The 19,137-nt window shown below is 39.1% G+C and overlaps 1 protein-coding gene across 1 annotated transcript; it reads left to right on the forward strand.

Moving 5' to 3' along the window:
- The first annotated feature begins 7,787 nt into the window (after nucleotides 1-7,787).
- hey2 (hes-related family bHLH transcription factor with YRPW motif 2) lies at nucleotides 7,788-18,810 on the forward strand. Its single transcript, XM_067572461.1, has 5 exons — nucleotides 7,788-8,724; nucleotides 11,548-11,626; nucleotides 11,749-11,832; nucleotides 13,295-13,376; nucleotides 17,388-18,810. Exons 1-5 carry the CDS (start codon nucleotides 8,639-8,641, stop codon nucleotides 18,095-18,097), a joined length of 1,041 nt encoding a protein of 346 aa, XP_067428562.1. The 5' UTR covers nucleotides 7,788-8,638; the 3' UTR covers nucleotides 18,098-18,810.
- The last annotated feature ends 327 nt before the right edge of the window (nucleotides 18,811-19,137 follow it).

Raw genomic sequence — 19,137 nt, forward strand, 5'->3', positions numbered from 1 at the left:
TTTTCTAACAGTGTTTCTGTGTCGAGCTGTTCTCCTTCAGTATCTGATGGCTGCTGTTTATCTTTATTTAGAGGAAAGACGGAAGAAAGGTCAGAGGTCAAGTGAGCAGTGAAATGACTCTCAACACGACTGATAAAGATAACCTTCAGTTTTTCGGTTTCTGGATCACCTTCAAACACTCTCTTTAATATTTTATATTTATATTAACATCTCTGTAATAAAACATCTGTTTAATATCCAAAGATAATTTGGGAATTGTTTATCTCCGTTTTTATCTTTTTTCCAGACAGGTTTTCACATCCTAAAGGGACCATAAATTAATCAAATCTCCACCGAACACACACACACACAAACATCATGTCGTGATGGGAAACGCGGGTCAGGTGACAGGAAGGAAGTGGAGTAGAGCAGCACCTGCAGATTGGTAGTGCGACGCTCCCAGAGGACAAGTCTGCACGTTTCCTTCATCACAACAATAGACTATTATATCCTCAGACAACAGACATTCATACAGTCTGTGGAAGTGCATTAAAGTCTGTTTATGAACACCGTCATAAATTTCTCTTCATCACCCCCCCGCCTCCACACACACACACGAACACACACACACACACACACACACACACACATACACTAACACACACACACACAAATGAAGCACATTTGAATGAATTCTCTCTTGTGTTTAAGTTTTAAGCTTCAGTTTATAAGTATATTTATGTAGCCCTTATCAAAATTAGCTTTACAAGGCAGACATAAAAAAGTATATAATTGCCAGGTACACACTAGGGCTGTGCCCGAATACAAATACATTATTCGGCAAAGCACAAATAGTGGGTTTTATGTGAATATTTGTTTCATACAAATATTTTAAAAGTTATTTGTTGGGGATGTTCCCCAGAGATAAAGTTGAGCTACTGACACATGCAAAGTGCTCCAAAGGGACTCTCCATAATCTATTGTTCCCCAACTCCTTTCCACAAAGTTAGGTTGTAAAAAACAGACAATAAAAGAAAAATGCAAAGCAAGAATCGCCTTTGAAGTTCTTCCCTACATGTTACATGCTGTGCTGTCTCCGTGTTATGGGTGTATAAATAGGTAGAGGTCTGTCTGCAATGAGGCGATGAGTAAAGTTTTAGCTCAGTAATCAGCGCAGTCGTCTATGATCTGGGAGAGTTCAAAACCCTGTGTGGGGACCTCCTTTATAAGGTAGTTTATTCATGAATTCTTATTATAACACTTTAATTTTCTAAAATTAAAAGTGTAATAAAAACAAAAACAGGATTTTTAAGCCTCTTTCCACTTTTATTTGAAATACAAATAGTTTTGCTGCCTCAACAAATACAGATACAAATACAAATACTGGGATCTCTGCACATCCCTAGTACACACATTCCCACATATATTTCATTAAAAACAAAAGACTATAATAAAAACCTTGCGATAAAAGCGAGTTTTCAGAAGTAACTTTAAAAAAAGATACTTCTGAGATTCTCTGGCAGGTTGTTTCATAACAGTGTCGTCCTGACAGAAAAAGCTCTGTGACACAGAGACGTAATCTGGGGCCATGAAGTGCTTTAACACCCGTTATAATTTCTTTGCACCCAAAATGACGTCTTCAAATGTCTTGTTTTGTCTGAAAAACACTTCAAAATCCAAAGATATTCAGTTTACTGTCATGTATGACACATAAAAGCTTCAAATCATCTCATTGGAGGAGCTGCAACTAGCAAAGGTTTGACATTTTTCCTTAAAAAATCACGAAAACAAAAATATTCTGTCCATTGACTAATCAATTATTATTGTTACAGCTCTACTGCCCAAATCTTTTTGATATTTTCTTGCTTGTATTGTTGCTGATTTTGGATATGAAGCCTATTTGGCTTATTTTGTGCCCTTTGTAAGTCATTTTCAGTGGAAACATCAGAAAAATGACATTTTCATTTGGTCATTTCAGACTCGGTTTCTGACTGCTTTAAGTACTCTGACCTTCATGGAAATACGTTTGTTCTCTGTCTTATCTGGAGATATACAGTGTGAGAGGATCAATATCAGTTTCATCTCTATGTGTTTGGTAGACACAACTTGGTCCAGGATGTATTTATGGGGCATTTTCAAACCTCTAGTGTGTTTGTTCTGGTCCGAATCAGTGGATGAGTCGGTTCCGTTCTCTCCTCTCATTGGTCAGATGTCAAAACACAGGAAGAAGCTCCTGTGTGTCTAAATATCAAGAAGACAACTTTATTGTTAGTCCAGATCAGACCTGCAACATTTATCTCCGTTAATTAGAGCTTTTTTTCAACATGAGATGGTCTGAACAGTGAGTGCGTTTCCATCTGCCTGTTTTTGTTCACATTTTCAATTTGTGCATTAAAAAACTTGAATGGAAACACTGGAAATATCACAAAAAGTTCCTGTATCTGAGGTGTAAAAGTTGTTGTGTGGATAAACAGCAAATGTGAACAGACTCAGTGAATAAATGATGATGTCCGTGAAGATGTGGCTTAAATGTCACTGAAGACATGATGACGTTCCTCAAATTAATACATGAAATGTTCATATTCCCATCATGTTTTCTACAAAGTGACTTTTTCTTCCATGTATCTGCTCAGACTGGAACTTTTCCTCTTAAAATGCTCTGTGCAGCAGATAAAACATGGCATGCCCAGAGTGATTAATGCAAAAAAAAGTTCTGCACATCTGCTGAAAGAAAACATTTTGAACATATTTTGGTTTCTTGTCGCTGGAAATCATTTGACAACAGTTCGATTTTAGATGTTGTTGTGTTTGTTCTGATGAATTTATGGCAGGTAGCTGATGCATGACTGTGTGTGTGTGTGTGTGTGTGTTTGTGAGTGTGTGAGTGTGTGTGTGTGTGTGTGTGTGTGTGTGTGTGTGTGTTGGACGTCCTGTGGGAACGAGGGGTCGAGCGGTGTGAGGTCCGAGGCGTCGTAGCGACGGACGGGTGGCGAGCAACGTCTAACTGAGAATAATACACCGCTTCCTCCTATTCTTTCTCTCTATACACACATGCACACACGCACACACACACACACACACACACACACACGCAGCTTCCAGTCATGTTCTCTTGTTCCAAAAAGGATTTCCGACTCATGGCCCGGTGCTCCGGCCCAGTGTTCCCCCAGATATTACCTTCCACACACAGATATTCCTCTCTTGACACTCGGTGTTTCCTGCTATAGGATGGCCCTGCTTGTCCTCCCTGACCCCTGACACTAATAAACCTCTATTATCATCAACACACACACACACACACACACACACTTATTTTTATGGTCTTGCTTTTAATTAACCTTTTATTTGCCTTTTACTGTTATCTGCTGTTTTTTACTACCTGTTTAATCTCATGACTTTATCTCTTTTTATCTTCTTAATCACAGTATTTCTCCTCTCTTTTAATATTTTTAAATATCTGTTTGTACCTCTTTCTGTAAAGCACTTTGAGCTGCATTTTATGTTATGAAAGGTGCGATATAAATAAAGTTATAATTATTATTATTATTATAAACACACACACACACACACAGGGGCGCCAACAGGGATTTTGGGCCCTTTGTCCTGATTCCCTCTGTAAAAAATGTGAGACCATCTTTTGCAGTGTAAATGTATTTTTATTGGTAAAATTCTCTTAACATTAATGAATAAATTAAAATAAACATAGTCATACAGTGGCAATATGACTTGAAAGTATTACAGTCATGGTTATGTTTTGGCAGCTCTTGGTGAAAGTTGGGAAAAGATGGTGATCTTGGTTAAATATTGACGCTATTTATGGATATTTTAAAGATATTTATTTGACAGCTGGAGTTATCGGTTACTTTAGATTTTAAATTCTGTTTTAGGTAAGACCCTAACATATCATTATTTCTCCTCTATTCTTCTTCCTACTGTCCTTTCCCTCTCTCTCCTTTTCCTAACCTCCTGTCTTTCCTTATTTCTTTCTTTCTTTCCTTCTTTAAAGGTGCAATAAACGACATTCGGCCCCACTAGATGTCAGCGAACAGCTAGTTGCTATGTAAAGATATAGCGGAGTAACAGTGACCCGAGCAGAGAATGAAGTCGCACTCCCTCTGTGTGTGTGTATGTTGTAATCTGAGGCTCTCTGCTCTTTGTTTTGATAGCTGGTCCGGCTGTACGTGTGTGTTAGTGCATGTGAGCGTGCGTGTTAGTGCATGTGGGTCCCTCTGTGTCCTCTCGTGTCTGTTTTCAACAGACATGGGTCACAAAGTTTCTCATATTACATCTAAACAGAACACTAAAATATGTGTCTGAAAACATTTGATGCCAGAAATAGGCGATGCAGTAACAGAATCATGATCCATATTTGATCAGCGTCGCCTACTTTGACAGTTTGATCTTTTCAAACTTTGCTGAGTAAACGACACACACATTTGTCTTGGATTTAGATGCTGGTGCTGTAGTGCCACATCTACGGGGAGCTGAATGTCGTATATTGTATTATTTGCTTTGTACTGTTTGTTATCGTGCTGTTATATGTTTTAATTGTGACCTGCCTAAGGGGTTGCAGATGAAAATTAGCAATAAGCTAACTCTGGTACAGCACATCAAATGGTAACATTTATGTTTAACACCGTAAATGGTCCCAATAAATACATAAATAAATAAATATTGCACCTTTAAGCGACCTGACAGCATGAAAATCCCACAAACTGAAGATCCAAAAACCAGAAAAAGTCATATTTCCCCCCCAGGAACGAGCTACCCGACTCCGAGTGTTTAATGAAGCGAAGGTTGCGCAGACGGACTCGCTGTTGTGTTACAGTAATAATCTGAGATAAAGAGACTCTGATATAGTTTAGAAACACGGAGAGAAAGAGAAGGAGTTGAGCCAATGAGAGGGTGCTGACATCTGAAGTTATTAGCTAGAAGAAGAAAGAACGGATAAATGTTGAGAATATGTGTGTGTGTGTGTGTGTGTGTGTGTGTGTGTGTGTGTTATAATTCCTACATTAAATCCTTGTTGTATTACAAAAAGATTAGCAGGTGTGAAAAGACAGACGCTTCTGTGTGTGTGTGTGTGTCTGGCTTCTCTCACACGATGATTGGGTTTCAGCGTGCACAGCCAGGAGTTGTGGGAACATCTCTGACACACACACACACAAACTGAACTATGTCACTCTCATTTTTCTATTTTCGTCTCTCTCTCTCTCTGTGACACAATCGGTCCGTGGCGGAGACGGGAGAACGTTCAGGATTAGAGTCTGTAGTTTTAGAGGAATCATGTCATGATCTTAAAGTGTTGGAAGTGTTCTGGTGACGGCGCCCTCTAGTTGTCAGAGTAATCGTAACGGGAGCAAAGGAGGAAATCAGGTGACTGTATGGGAGGAGGTCGGGGTCGATGGTTGAGTCAACAAAACATCAGACTTTAACACGAGATATCACTGTTCACTTCCTGTTTACAACCACAAGTCGACATAGTTTGATGAACGGTTCCCTCCACTTCAACAAAGTGCTTATTTTAACCCAAACCGCAGTATTTCCCTAAATCTAACCAAGCCTTATTCATAGTGTTGAAAAAATATTCATTTGTCAACAGTGAATTGTGCTACAAGTCCTCTAAATTAAACAATGATAGACAGATACGTGGTTTGACCATGTGACAGAACGACTCATAGGAACATTTTCTAAGCAGTAATTGGCAAGACAACATCATTTGTTTCTTCCAAAACTGTTACACATCACTGTTAAAATATAATAATAATAATGTTTTATCATGTGACAATGTTCTGATTAAGGTCTGGTTAGGTTTAGCTAAAGATCATGGTTTGGGTTAATACGATCACTTTGTTAAGGTTAAAGGAACATGTGGTGTGGGTTAAAGTTACTACGTCCTTAAAGTTAGTCCACCTTCATCGTCATGGCAACAGTAGTAACCACAGAGTTAACCCATAGTAACCCATGGCGACACAGGTGTCACCAACCCTTTCAATGTTCTGGAAAATTCCTTATATAGCTTTATCCTTGATTTGAACTCGTGAAGTCCCTAAGTGACATCTACTGAACATCCCGGTGCAGTCATGTGACAATGTGTGAATCTGTGTACCCATGACATCACTTCCAAAATGGCGGTGGTGTGCCTGGTCAGCAAATGTGACAGAACTAGCTAATTTTAAAAATCTTGTTTTTTGTCACTAAAGGTAGGTTTCAACCCATTTAACAATTCTGATGCTTTAATGAGACGTCCTGTTTTACATTTAACCTGTTCTGACCACATTTCTTGAACAAATTGATATAAAACAAGTTATGACATATATGTTACATTACAGATCTTTGACACTGAAGGTAGAATTTCAAAATAAAATTCAGAAATGTGTTCCTTGTGGTCCATTTGGTCTGTTTTATATTCCCCATAATTTTCCTTTAAGGAGAACTCGGTCTGGGTTCTTATGGGTTAAGGTTAGGGGACAATCATAGTTACGTTTGTGGGTGGAAACAGGAAACGAACAGCGTCTCCTGTGTGGCAAAGTCCACTGTTGGGTTAATGCCTCCATCCAGCCCTGAACGAGGAAATCTGTCCACATATATATATACGTCATCTGAACTGCACCACTGCTCCGGATCATAATTACAACGACTGCTAGACGGCACCTGTCACTCAAACGTAACTATATGTTGTTTTTGGATGACTGACATTACGACCTTTTGTGTGTAGTGAACATTTTGCAACTTGCCAGATATGTTCTTTGATAACATTTCCTCATTATGTTTTAAAAAAACATAATCTCGGTGGCATTATGCTTCCCAAAACATATTTGCTGTTGCAAGTTAATATGATATATTGAACTTTGACTGCTTCTTCTTTGAAACAGCATATGGAGAATTTAAATAATGTGATGAACATGGAGGATGAGGTAAGCAGTCCTCTGCAGCTGCATGAATTATCTGAACTCCTCTCTTGAATTGATTGTCCTGTTTTGTGTGAATTATATCAATGAATTTGACACAGATCAACGCATGGGAACCCTTTTTGAAATGCTGAAAAACGTTGTTTGTGCATTTTTTTCCTTTTAAAAGGGTACATATTCTGCTTTCTGCTAGTCACATCCTATTGTTCTTCTGTTATTTATGATGTTGGATGTTAAAAATGTCACTTAAAGTTCCAAAACTTGAGGTGAACGCATATAGAAACGATCCCTGAAAGTCAAAAGTCAGGGCTTCAACCTGCTATGAACACTTCGTTTGCAAGGTCACCTTTACTTCCTCCTCCTGATGACATCAAATGGATTGCACATGTCCACATAAAGGGCCAATATAAAATAAATAAGGAGTTTCAAACTGTAAATATTCCAGTAGAGCCCCAGAATATAAATATATAATAATAATGGACCTGGAAAAGTGCGGAATATGCCCCCTTTAATTATCTCAATTTCTTCTGTTCAAATGTCTGACATATAAGAGAAGGCCTATTTGTCTTTGATATTATCCCTCTTAATCTCTGTGCTTCTTTACTGTTAGTGAAGTTATTTGGAAATATCAATAAAGACGTTGTTGAGGAAAAAATCATGTAAAGTAGAGAGCATCAAAGTTAAATGATAGAATAGAATAGAAGACAATAGAATAAAGCAGACACACTGGATGTTCAGCTTCACTGCAACAGTCCAGTCTGAAACCTGTTGCTTTATATAATGACTATTTTTTGACTGTCAGAAGTGGCCTCGTTCCCATGCGCATGCACACACACACACACACACATACACACACACACACACACACACACACATACACACACACACACACGCTGCAGTCTCGCGCACGCACGCACGCACGCACGCTGAACCAGACAGGCGGTATTATCAGGAGAGAAGGACCAGCCCCTGCCGAGACTGCTGTGTGTGTGTGTGTGTGTGTGTGTGTGTGTGTGTGTGTGTGTGTGTGTGTGTGTGTGTGTGTGGCTCCCAGGCTCCGTGGGAAAGCTCCAGCAGAGGAGGAAGAGGGAGGAGGTGATGGTGGTGGTGGTGGTGGTGGAGGACACACCGCGGTCACCAGTCCAGTCTGCAGCCGACACACAGGCCACCTGCCTCGGACTATTTACTGGACTCACACCGCTGGAAAAAAAACACTCCTGGAGCTCCGGAGAAATAATTTCACACTAAACATTTTTTTAGGACTTTTACTGACTTCAGACACTCAAAACAGTGAGACTGCAATATTTGCAACATGTTCACCAACTTCTTCGTTTGCTGATGTGGGAAAACTCTCGTTTTTGACTTATTTTTTGGGAAGGATTATAAATTAAACGTTTTTCTGCAAGAGAAGAAGAAAACTAACCTGAAACATCATTATCTCCTGGAATAAAGACGCTTTTACAATCCGTTAAACACTTAATACATTCCTATATTATTCCTTTAAGACCACAGGTGGTTTATAGTGTCGTCATCGTGGTTTTTGATATTTTCCTAATATATTTCCTTGTAGTGGCCTATAGTGGACGATCAATAATTAGTGATAGATCAGTATTATTTTCCCTCCTGTAGTGGACTGTAGTGTTTTATTATTCCTCTAGAAGGAATCGATCATCTTTAATAAACCTCCACACCTCCACGTCTCCTCCCCGGGGAGAGACTTCCACCCCCTTCCCCGCCGTCCATGCACCATGAAGCGGCCGTGTGAGGACAGCAGCTCGGCGGAGAGTGACGTGGAGGAGACCATCGATGTGGGCAGTGAGAACATTTATCCAGGGTGAGTTTGGAGGAAAATGACTCTTTATATTTTAAATTTCCCAACAAATGACTTCAGTGGCTATGATTAAATCTAACTTTAATAATTAAATGTATTAATGTAAAGTAGATTTTGTCATTTAAAGACTTAAAGTTACCCACTTTCCTTTAAAAAGTGAGATTATTTTGGTTCAGTGTTGTGCTGTATGATGATGTGTGGTTTCATAAACTCAAGGCTAAATCTATTTTTTAAAAAGTTTAAATAGAGACTTATTTAAAATTAAGGGTTATTTTCATTATCTGTTAATTTTAGGATTATTTTCTCATCTTTTTTCTCGTTTAAATGTCAGAAAAATTGACAAATAAATGTCATAATTTCTCTTCAAATGTCTTGTTTTGTCCAACAACAGCCCAAAACCCCAAAAGACGTTCAGTTTACTATCACATAAGACAAAGAAAAGCAGCAAGTTCTTATAACTGAGAGATTGTGCAGAATTTATATTCAGTTATCAAAATAGTTGCAGATTAAGTTTCTGTCAATCGATTAATCGTTTTGACTCAATATCTGAAAGCACAGTAAAGTCTTCAGACCATAAATGTATTGTCTTTTCTAATCCAAGAACTAGAATTAACCATTATACCTCTAAAACGTAGATAAAACACTAGAATAAACCATTATAGATGCACACCAGCGTGTTACTAAACGTCTTACTGCTATTATTAAAATAAAAATGTAAAAACTTGACATTATAAATCAATTTTCTCGAAGTTTATAATCTTGATGATCCAGAAAGGGCCAACGTTTCACCACTGAAGAACTTCTGTTTCCAAAAACTTAATTTATTTGTAAATTAAAGCATGAGATTTTTTATTTTGCCATAAAATTCAAACTTAATCTCACAATTCAGGCACTTAATGCATTAAGTTCATATGTTATAGAAGGGATCACAGTGACTGTCAGAAAGTTCAGGGAAGAACGAGAAAATGTCTGTAAGTCAAATGAAATAGACTACATCCTCCTGACAAGAGGTCACCCAGTTAACTCCACCCACCTGGCGCTCAAGGCATCATAAAACAAACGTCCAAATACAGGACTGGTGGTTAAATAAAAGGAAAATCGAAATGATCAATCGGTCAATCAGAGGGAAGCTAAATTGTCAATAAAGTGAACCCAAAAAAAAAGAGAGACAGCCAATTATTTTTGTTTTTTTAACGTTGTTAGATGGTTTTTGAACAGCAAATGGCAACATAATACACAGACAAAGTGAAGACACCTTAACGGTACAATAAAGAAAAAGAAAAATACACAAAAAGACAAATTGCTACAGAAAACAGAAACAGTATCGTGATGTGACCACACAGATTGTAATAAATGGTTTTTACATCGGCGTGGACTTGGTTTCAAACCTATTGAGAAAGAGCTGCCATGTTTTATTGACTTTTTCGGAGGAACCGTGACGCACATACCTGAGCTTCTCCAATTTAAAGGACACAAAGGTTCACAATTGTTCAAGTCTGTCTTAAAACAATAGTCAGGAGCCAAAATGAACATTGAAACGTGTTTTTCTTGCTGTAATCCTTCCTCCTGTTCATACTGACCGTTAGAAGATCCCTTCATAATGCACTTACAATGTAAGTGATGGGGGACAAAATCCACAGTCCTCCTTCTGTAGATATCTTTCAACATTAGTCTTTTTAGTGCCATGTCACTCTTTTTTTTGTCTATACTTGCAAGGAAACACAAAGAGGGAATTTGATGGTAAAAAGACTGTAAATGTGGCAGATATCCACTTGACTGCTGAAGCCTGATATAAGCTTCACATCAACTTTTAAATGCATTTTTGCACAAAATGACTGTGTGGACACATTTCCCCACATTGTCCTCCATCACTTACATTGAAAGCACATTTGAAGGGGATCTTTTAACAGCCAGTATGACCAAGAGGAACGATTACAGCGAGGAAAAACCTCTTTCACTGTTCGTATGGACACCTGACTGTTGTTTTAAGACACACCTGAAAACTCGTGAACTCGTCCTTTAAGGTGCTGCATCACTTCCTTCAACCGCTGAGTTGTGATTCGGAAGGTGTAAGCTTCTCTAATTCAGTAAAATTTATCCAATGTGCAAGAAGTGTTACAAATGTGGCTCCATTTATATGACTGTTATAATTTAAAACACCAAACACTGCCGTCAGAGGATCCAGTTGTACTGGCTGTTGAACAATATTTGACAGATTTATGAAAATAGAGCATCACAAATTGCAGATTTTGGAGCAATGTCAAAACATATAAAACACTTAAACACAAGGGGACATCTTGGCAAGTTTAACTAGACATCTACAGTTTTGCTGCTTTTTACATTTAAAGGTAAAATCCAACCAGAGACAAACTGTAAGATATCAAGTTATTTAATATGATAAAGAGGTTTAACGTCATTTTGTGCCACAACCTGCCTTCTCTGCTTCAACTCTGATTATTGACATTGCCTACATTTCCCATAATGCCTTTCAACAACCCTCAGAAAAGGGTTTTCTCCAACAGATGCAGGTGCACATCTGACTGTAGCCGTGACATAGTGCAGAAAAAGTACAATAAGAGAAAAAAGGCATGCAGAGAAACATGGAAACTGTGTTGATTTTGTTTTTTTTCTACTTTTTGTGTAGAAATGCATCATTATTTCCTCCAAATTCATCAGAGAAGAAGAGAAACATCCAGTTTTTAATCATTGCAGAAGTAAAAATAAACAGTAAATAAACACCCTGCAGCTGTAGTTCAGATGTTCAGTAAAGGTTTCAGGTTTTGTTGCAACTGAATGCATCAACTTCATTATTATTCTGTCTCACAGGTACATGAAGGCGTCTTTTATAAGATGTGGATCACCGACAACGACCACTCAAGTCATGGCGAGGAAAAAACGCAGAGGGGTAAAGTTATGATTCGTATTAATTGAAGTATTTGTAGTCGTCAGTTGAAGTGTTGGTTTTAGCTTAGGTGTTATTTCAGAGGTAGATTGAGTTTTTTTTTTTTTTTATGGTTTATTTTTCAGATTATCGAGAAGAGACGCAGAGACAGAATCAACAACAGTCTGTTGGAGTTACGGAGGCTCGTCCCCACAGCGTTTGAGAAGCAGGTTCGTGTCTATAGAATCAATCCTGATGCAGAAACAATAAAAAGTCTCGTTTAAAGAAGCTTATATGAGGCTTCAGCAGTCTGAGTTAGTCATATCAAGTGGATATCTGACACATTTACAGTCTTTTTAGCATCAAATTACCTCTTTGTGTTTCCCTGTTGAGCTGCAGGTGGAAGTATAGTAACAAAAAGAGGAACTTTGACACTAAAAAGACTGTAACGTTGAAAGATATCTACTTGATTTGACTCATTTGGACGACACTTGCATTGTAAGTGCATTATCAAGCGATCTTCTAATGGTCAGTATGAACAGGAAGAATGATTACAGCAAGAACTTTTTTTTTTTCAATGTTCATTTTGGCTCCTGATTGTTGTTTTAAGACTGACTTGAAAAATTGTGAAAACTCAGTGCTCAGCGGGGAATGAAGCTGCAAAAGTCCATGAAACTAAAAATCGTATATAAGCCCATTTCTCCTATACCAGCAAATTACATTAATCCCTTTTTTAAAGATTGTTTTGAGGTGCATTTAGTCTTTATTGGATAGTAGGCAGTGAAACAGAAAGGAAACATTAGGAGAGAGATGGATATGACATGTAACCAGGGTCCTTGGCTGGAATCAAACCAGGGACATTACAGTTATATGACAACTACCAGGTCACTCCTCACATAACCCTTTCAAGCAGCTACACAGAAACTACTTTTAAGAAATAGTTGAAAAAATGTCCTGGGAATTAATAGGAAAGTCAGGAGGATCTGTAAAATAAAGTGTCATTACAGTCTCTACAAGAAACAACCTAACATGCTCATATATCGTCGTTTGACACACAAAACTACTGAAAAGTACGTTTTTTTCAGTCTGTTAAAGAACTGTTAAGACTCAAATTTACTAAGGATTTTTGGGAAGTAAGAACAACATATAAATCCACGTATAAACCAACAATGTTTTTCTTGTTTTGTTTTGCAAAATATCCTAAAAATAAATAGTTACATACTTGCAAATTTTTAGGATGTTAGTGTAAAATAAAGGGAACTTTAAAATAAAGTGTCACCGATATATATTTAATGTTTAACTCAGTAAACCTGCAAAAGCATTTCACATTCACCAACAAAAACTAGAACTTTCCCCATAATTACTCATAATTAACAAATCTGTATTTATTAATTTTCAGGGCATTATCTCATTATGACTTTTTGATTTTTATCATATTGGGAAACTAATACTTCAGGGTCGGCTTTGTCTAAACAAGAATAATGCAGGTTTTAATTCCACACATCGATCTCAGTGGTTAAAGGTGTGTTAGCAGTCAAACCAGCTGCTGTTGTGTTTGTTTGGAATAAAGACAGAATTTTTTCTTCTTTTAAGCTTAGCACATGTAATTTTCCTGATTACGAGCTGTGCAGTTTGACTTATTATCTTTCAGATGCATCCTTCTCTAATCTTTGGTCTGTTTTTTTTTATCAGGGTTCAGCTAAACTGGAGAAAGCAGAGATTCTCCAGATGACTGTGGACCATCTGAAGATGCTGCAGGCCACCGGAGGGAAAGGTAACCGTGATCTTAAGGTTTTCACACACATCCTTCATGGAAAACAGAGCTTTTAAAAAGTGATAACCGTTTAAAACTTCAACAGATTTTCTACAGAAGCTTCATTTATCTCCTCGTATGCTCGGTGTGTCCAGTTTTCCTCTTGTCTTTTTGGGTCGTTGGTTTGTCGGGATTCTGACTGAGCTCTAACTGGATGAAAACTAAGTTGTGAATTTGGTTTTGTTGAAACAGAATAAAAGTGGTGAAAGCACAGAGTTTAAACCAGCTGAGACTCCTGAGACTGACAGCAGCTGTAATCCAAAACTAGTTGTTATGCAGACTGAAAGAGGCAGAAGAAGAAGAATCTAGCTGCTGCTCTGAAAATAGTGTAGATAACAAACTTCTAGTAACATTTTACTTGAAGTCCCCCTATTTAGCATTAATAGGCAGTATATAACCTGTTAATAAAATATAGTTGTAAGCAGATATAAGTGTTTATTCATGTATTAGTCAACAACTATAACTCTTGCTGCTGTATAAACAAATAATGAATGACAATATAGTAAAATATGTCTTGATGGAAGTTATAATTGCTGACACATACTGTACATTAATATACTGTTTATAAATAGGTGGACTTTAATGTGAAGTCTTGAGTTGAAAACATGATGATGTACGGATGAAAGGTCAAAGTTTTACGTTTTATGGTGTTTTCAGATTTAGAGTCCAGACACACTAAACTGACAGTCGACTATCGGGCGCCGTCGGGCAGGATGTTCTTCTTCTTGTGTGTCTAAAGCTGGGCAGACTGTGTACAGATAAAGCCTGATTTGGTCGCCTCGGACTAATTTTAGACTTGGGTTGAATTTCTGCCAAATCAGTAGTTGCCGTTTTGACTCTCAGTTTGAAGTCACGGCGTCTTGATTCATCATCTGATCGATCATCAGCGATCTGGCTGTCAGACAATCGCTTCTGAGATCAGATCTCCCGACACGGCTGCTGTTATAAACTGTATAGTGAGCTTGTTTGAATCTGATATCTCAGTCTATTTGAAATGTTTTGGTTTAAAACTGTCGTCTGACTGAGACGCTGTGACGGAAAACTGAACTTCACATCAGATTGTTGCATCTTCTGGACGTCTGTGGCTCCAGATTTTGCTGTTTTTCCTTCTTACTTTCCTTCACGGTAGAATTGCACAAAGTAACGCTGCCTTTCTCTCTTCTTGTCAGCATTGTTGAGGACGCCAAAGTCTTGTTTTAATACATTTTATTGGAATTGTCACTGGACAAACATCTTATTTATTGTGTATATAGTATCTATGTCCATATAGTTAGAGCATAAAAGTTCTTTTCATGCATAAATAATAATAATAAACCACACAGTGTCTGCACAGTTCAACAGGCAGTTTATCAGTGGCTATTCAGTTGATTCAGCATGTTGTATTGAGGTTTGACGCAGCTGGTGAGAGAAATCTTTCTGATTTGCTTTTCAACAATAATATTTGTGATTTGACTCATTTTGTGGAGTTTCTTCTCATTTTGTTGCCTCCATGTTTTCTTTTCTTCTTCCACCACAAGCTGACAACGCCAAAGCTTTATCTGAAATCAAACAAACTCTCCGTTTGTGTCGTAAGTGTCCAATGAATTTATTTGTGTCTATAAAATGTGTTGTCGGTCAGTCGTCAGTTGTCTTTACGACGTGTTTGCCTTCCAGCAGAAGACGTGACGTGACGCGTCGGTCGGTCGGTCGTCAGCGCTGCTTCATCAGAGCGTCAGTGTGGACATGATGTCAGTATGACAGTCAGTGTAACAGTTTAAAACAGTATTCGTGTGACGGAGGGAGGTGGCGAGTCCATGGGAAAACGCTGCAGGGATGAAAGCACCACTTGACCCTGAGCCGCGCTGTTTGCTTTCATAAAGCCTGAGGGGGGGGGGGGGATGGGGATGGTGGTGGGAGGAGGTGTGAGGGAGTTTTGGCTGCGTTCACATGCCGTCTCTCTGCAGTGTTTGTTTGGGTTTACCAGCAGCAGCGTGTACAGAGCAGAGACTGAACAAACATCCAGTCAGCTGAGCAAAAAGTCTTGTCAGGGTCACAAAGCTGTTGGTGGTAACTGTGTGACAGAAGATTAACTGATATTCACTGCAGAAAGCATCCACTGTGACGAGTTTAAAGTGGCTTTAAAGTGACTATATTCAGTGTTTTTTAATAATAACACCGTAGAAGCTGTCAAGTGTATAATAAACGTGTTGTGTGTTGCTTTTAGTGATGAACCTACAGAGAATTATCAGCGACTCTGCAGCTCCCCTCGGCTTTACGGAGCTTTATAACGAGTTTCAGCTCATTGTTTAGCTGTCTGATTGCGACTTTACTGTTTTGGTTGACTCTCACAGCTCTCATAGTGCCGTTTTTGCCGCAGAAGGCAGCTGTTTTCAGAGAAAAAGCTCTATAAACCCACTGTACACCTGCTAAGCAGAGCTAGGAAGATAGTAAAGGACCCCCAAAGTTCTGATGCCTGACGACTAATATAATACTTCATATAAAATAACACTTAATTCAATATATTGTAAACATTTCGTTCAGGCTCACAAATCTTTTCTTGCTATAATCGCTGCACACTGAAAGACCGAGTGAGTTTCTTCCCACAGGCTGTCACAGCTATGAACAATGAACAATAAACTCTTGAAGGACAATACGTTACACCCAAGTACATTCACCTATGTCTCTAATGTAAAACCAGGAACTACACTGTGATATGCACATGTATATTTTGCACTACTGCCATTTAAATACTGTTGCCACCTTATTTGTACACACACTTAATCCTCTACCATTTTGCTCTTGTATGTTCTGCACAACTGCTATTTAAATACTATTGTCAGCTTATCTACTGTTCACTTTACAACCATGTTTACACTTTTGCTCTTATCAATAGTGTTTTTTTTTTGTTTTTTTTTATCGTTGGCTCCTCCTTTCACAAATGTAGGTATAGATTTTGTAAATATTTGCTTAGCTTTTTTATTTCTTGTACTTGTATTGTACGCTGCCTGGGAGTTTGATGCGACAACATTTCACTGTACGGACTCTTAATGCATGTGACAAATAAAATATCTTGAATCTGCTCAGCACCAAACGGCAAACAGACACAGTTAGCTGTAGACTAGCTGGTGAACATAGTGGAGCATTTAGCAGCTTAAGAGTCAGATATTTCCCTCAGGAGTGAGTAGAGAGCAAAAACAGAACTAAAAGAGAGTGAATATTGGACTTATATTCATCAAGTGGACAGAAACACGACTCTAAATGAATGATAATGTCGCTCCGTAACTGCTGGATGTTTGCTAACAAGTTCAATGTATCAACTTTAAAGCTGATGATATGTCAGTGTTGTGTTCACAGTGTGGTCTGCTGCCCCCTAGAGGCCAAAAATCGATTGGTACTACTTTAAATAAGAAAACATGAAATATACAATAACCTGCTGGAACAGTCTGTGAACACACAGATATGATATATGTATTCTCAGATTCAGCATGACTTCCCGAGGATATATTCATCTCTGATGTGCATTGTGAATTAACATCCCTAAATCTAGAAAAAAATTAATCAGAAAAAATCCCCCAAACTTGCCTGAGAATCATTACATTTTTAAATTTTCTTCAGTAATCCAGTGATATTTGTCTGTACATCCATGTTACACTGCAAACAGAAGCTGATAATAGCTAATTCTGCTTATTTCTAATGGAGCCAATATGAACTTTTTTCATGTTTCACTATTAATATATTTATGGTTAAAGCTCAGAATCATATATTCCATGGATACTGACGCTCTCGTCTCTCCTTTCATATACACATATTAGCCCTGTATTGAAAACCAGTGGACATACAGACAGTAGATGGGGAGTTTTGGGGGATGCAGTTGTCTCAGTTTTGTCTTTGAGAACCGCTGGAGTAGAGGGACAGGAAACATAGAACGATGGCAGTATGATATGCAACAAAAGGACAATTTTGACATATTTGTATCTCTCTGTGTGTCTGCAGGTTATTTCGACGCCCACGCTCTGGCCCTGGACTTCCTGTCTCTGGGTTTCCGTGAGTGTGTGACGGAGGTTTCCCGCTACCTGAGCGCCGTGGAGGGCCTGGACTCCAGCGACCCGCTGCGCTCCCGCCTCCTCTCCCACCTCACCTCCTGCGCTTCGCAACGCGACGCCACCACCCTCACCGTGGCCTCCCATTCACCGCTTCACCCCCACCACCACCACCACCATCACCACCACCAGCAGCAGCAGCCTCACCCTTTGCCCCACCCCTTCCACCCCCACCACTGGGCAGCCGCGGCCGCTGCGGTCGCCACGGCGGCAGCGTTTCGGCCTCTACCGGCCGCCGCTGCGCCGTACGGACTGAGCGGGCTTTCTGTTTCTCCAGATGCTGGAGGTGGAGCGACCCAGAGGCTGGCCTCCTCCTTTTCCTCCCACGCAGACTCCACCTCCTCCTCTTCTCCTTCCTCCTCCTCTTCTTCATCTCTCGTGCTTCCCTGCACCCCCACTCCTCTCTCCGCCTCCCTCCTCTCCCTCTCAGCATCGTTTCCCATCGCCCTGCACGGAGGTTTCCCCATCCTCCCTCCATCCTCTTTCACCTCCACCGCCGCCGCCAGTCCTCCCATCTCCTCCTCTTCCTCTTCCTCCCAGACTCCTCACAGCAGCAGCAGTAAACCCTACAGACCGTGGGGAACGGAGGTCGGAGCTTTCTGACTTTTACCAACTGTTTTGGCTGCTGACTAACCTTTTAACAACCTGAAAAACACTTTTCTCACCAGTGAAACAAGTTACTTACAAGTTTTACCAACACTCGACGCGAGCAACTAGTTCTATTAACTTGTTAAACTTTGAGATGTTTTTTTTGTCTGTTTTCCACCTGCTGATTTTACAAAGTGACTGTTTGTTGTGAAATGTCTGCTCAGAGAAGAGAAATGTATTGTTGTCTTTTTCTTTTCCAATTCAGATTTACCAAACTGTTTTAACACGATCTACCAGTTTCAACTGACGTTTTGTTCCCGTATGAGATTTACTCCACTTGGACAAAAGTAAAAAATAACTCTGAGATAATCAATCCACTGACGCTTTAACCCGACTAACAAAAACAGATGTTTGTTGTCATATTTTCCACATATTTTACAGAGAATCTGCTAACTGAGGATACTTTCCTAACTTTATCACTGCAGACCTGCCAAAGCCAGTTTATCCTCAAAAAAGACTTGATGCAAACCACGATGAAGATTAAGAATAACAATGTGATTGTAATGTTGTACAAACTCAACAATATTAGATCATATTAAGCCCCTTTTTCACCTTTTTTTTTCTTTCATTATCTATCTGTGGTTTACATGTAAACTGTCACTGAATTCACCACCAAAAATCTGTGATTCCTTGTGTGCCTTTTTACAAATAAAAATGAAGTAACAACACTGCTGCTGTCATGAAAGTGCCGCCGCCGCTCGCTCTGAGCATTTAAAAAAAAACAAAAAACATGTTGATTTTATGAAGACTGACCACTATGACTATGCAAGGCAACTGTCACATGACCAACAGGGTTTGATCTGACATCAGCTTGTCGGCAGAGTAGAAAAAAACATCACGAACGAAGCGTTTAGAGCAGGTTGAAGCTCTGGCTTCTGACTTGTAGGAAGCATTTTTACATATTTTCACCTCAAGTTTTGGAACTTTTGACCAGTTTAACAGGATATAAATAACAGAAACTCACCGCTATGCAAGCTGGGACATATGATTCAATT

The sequence above is a fragment of the Thunnus thynnus genome, chromosome 18 (genome assembly GCF_963924715.1).
Source record: "Thunnus thynnus chromosome 18, fThuThy2.1, whole genome shotgun sequence".
Classification (NCBI taxonomy): domain Eukaryota; kingdom Metazoa; phylum Chordata; class Actinopteri; order Scombriformes; family Scombridae; genus Thunnus; species Thunnus thynnus.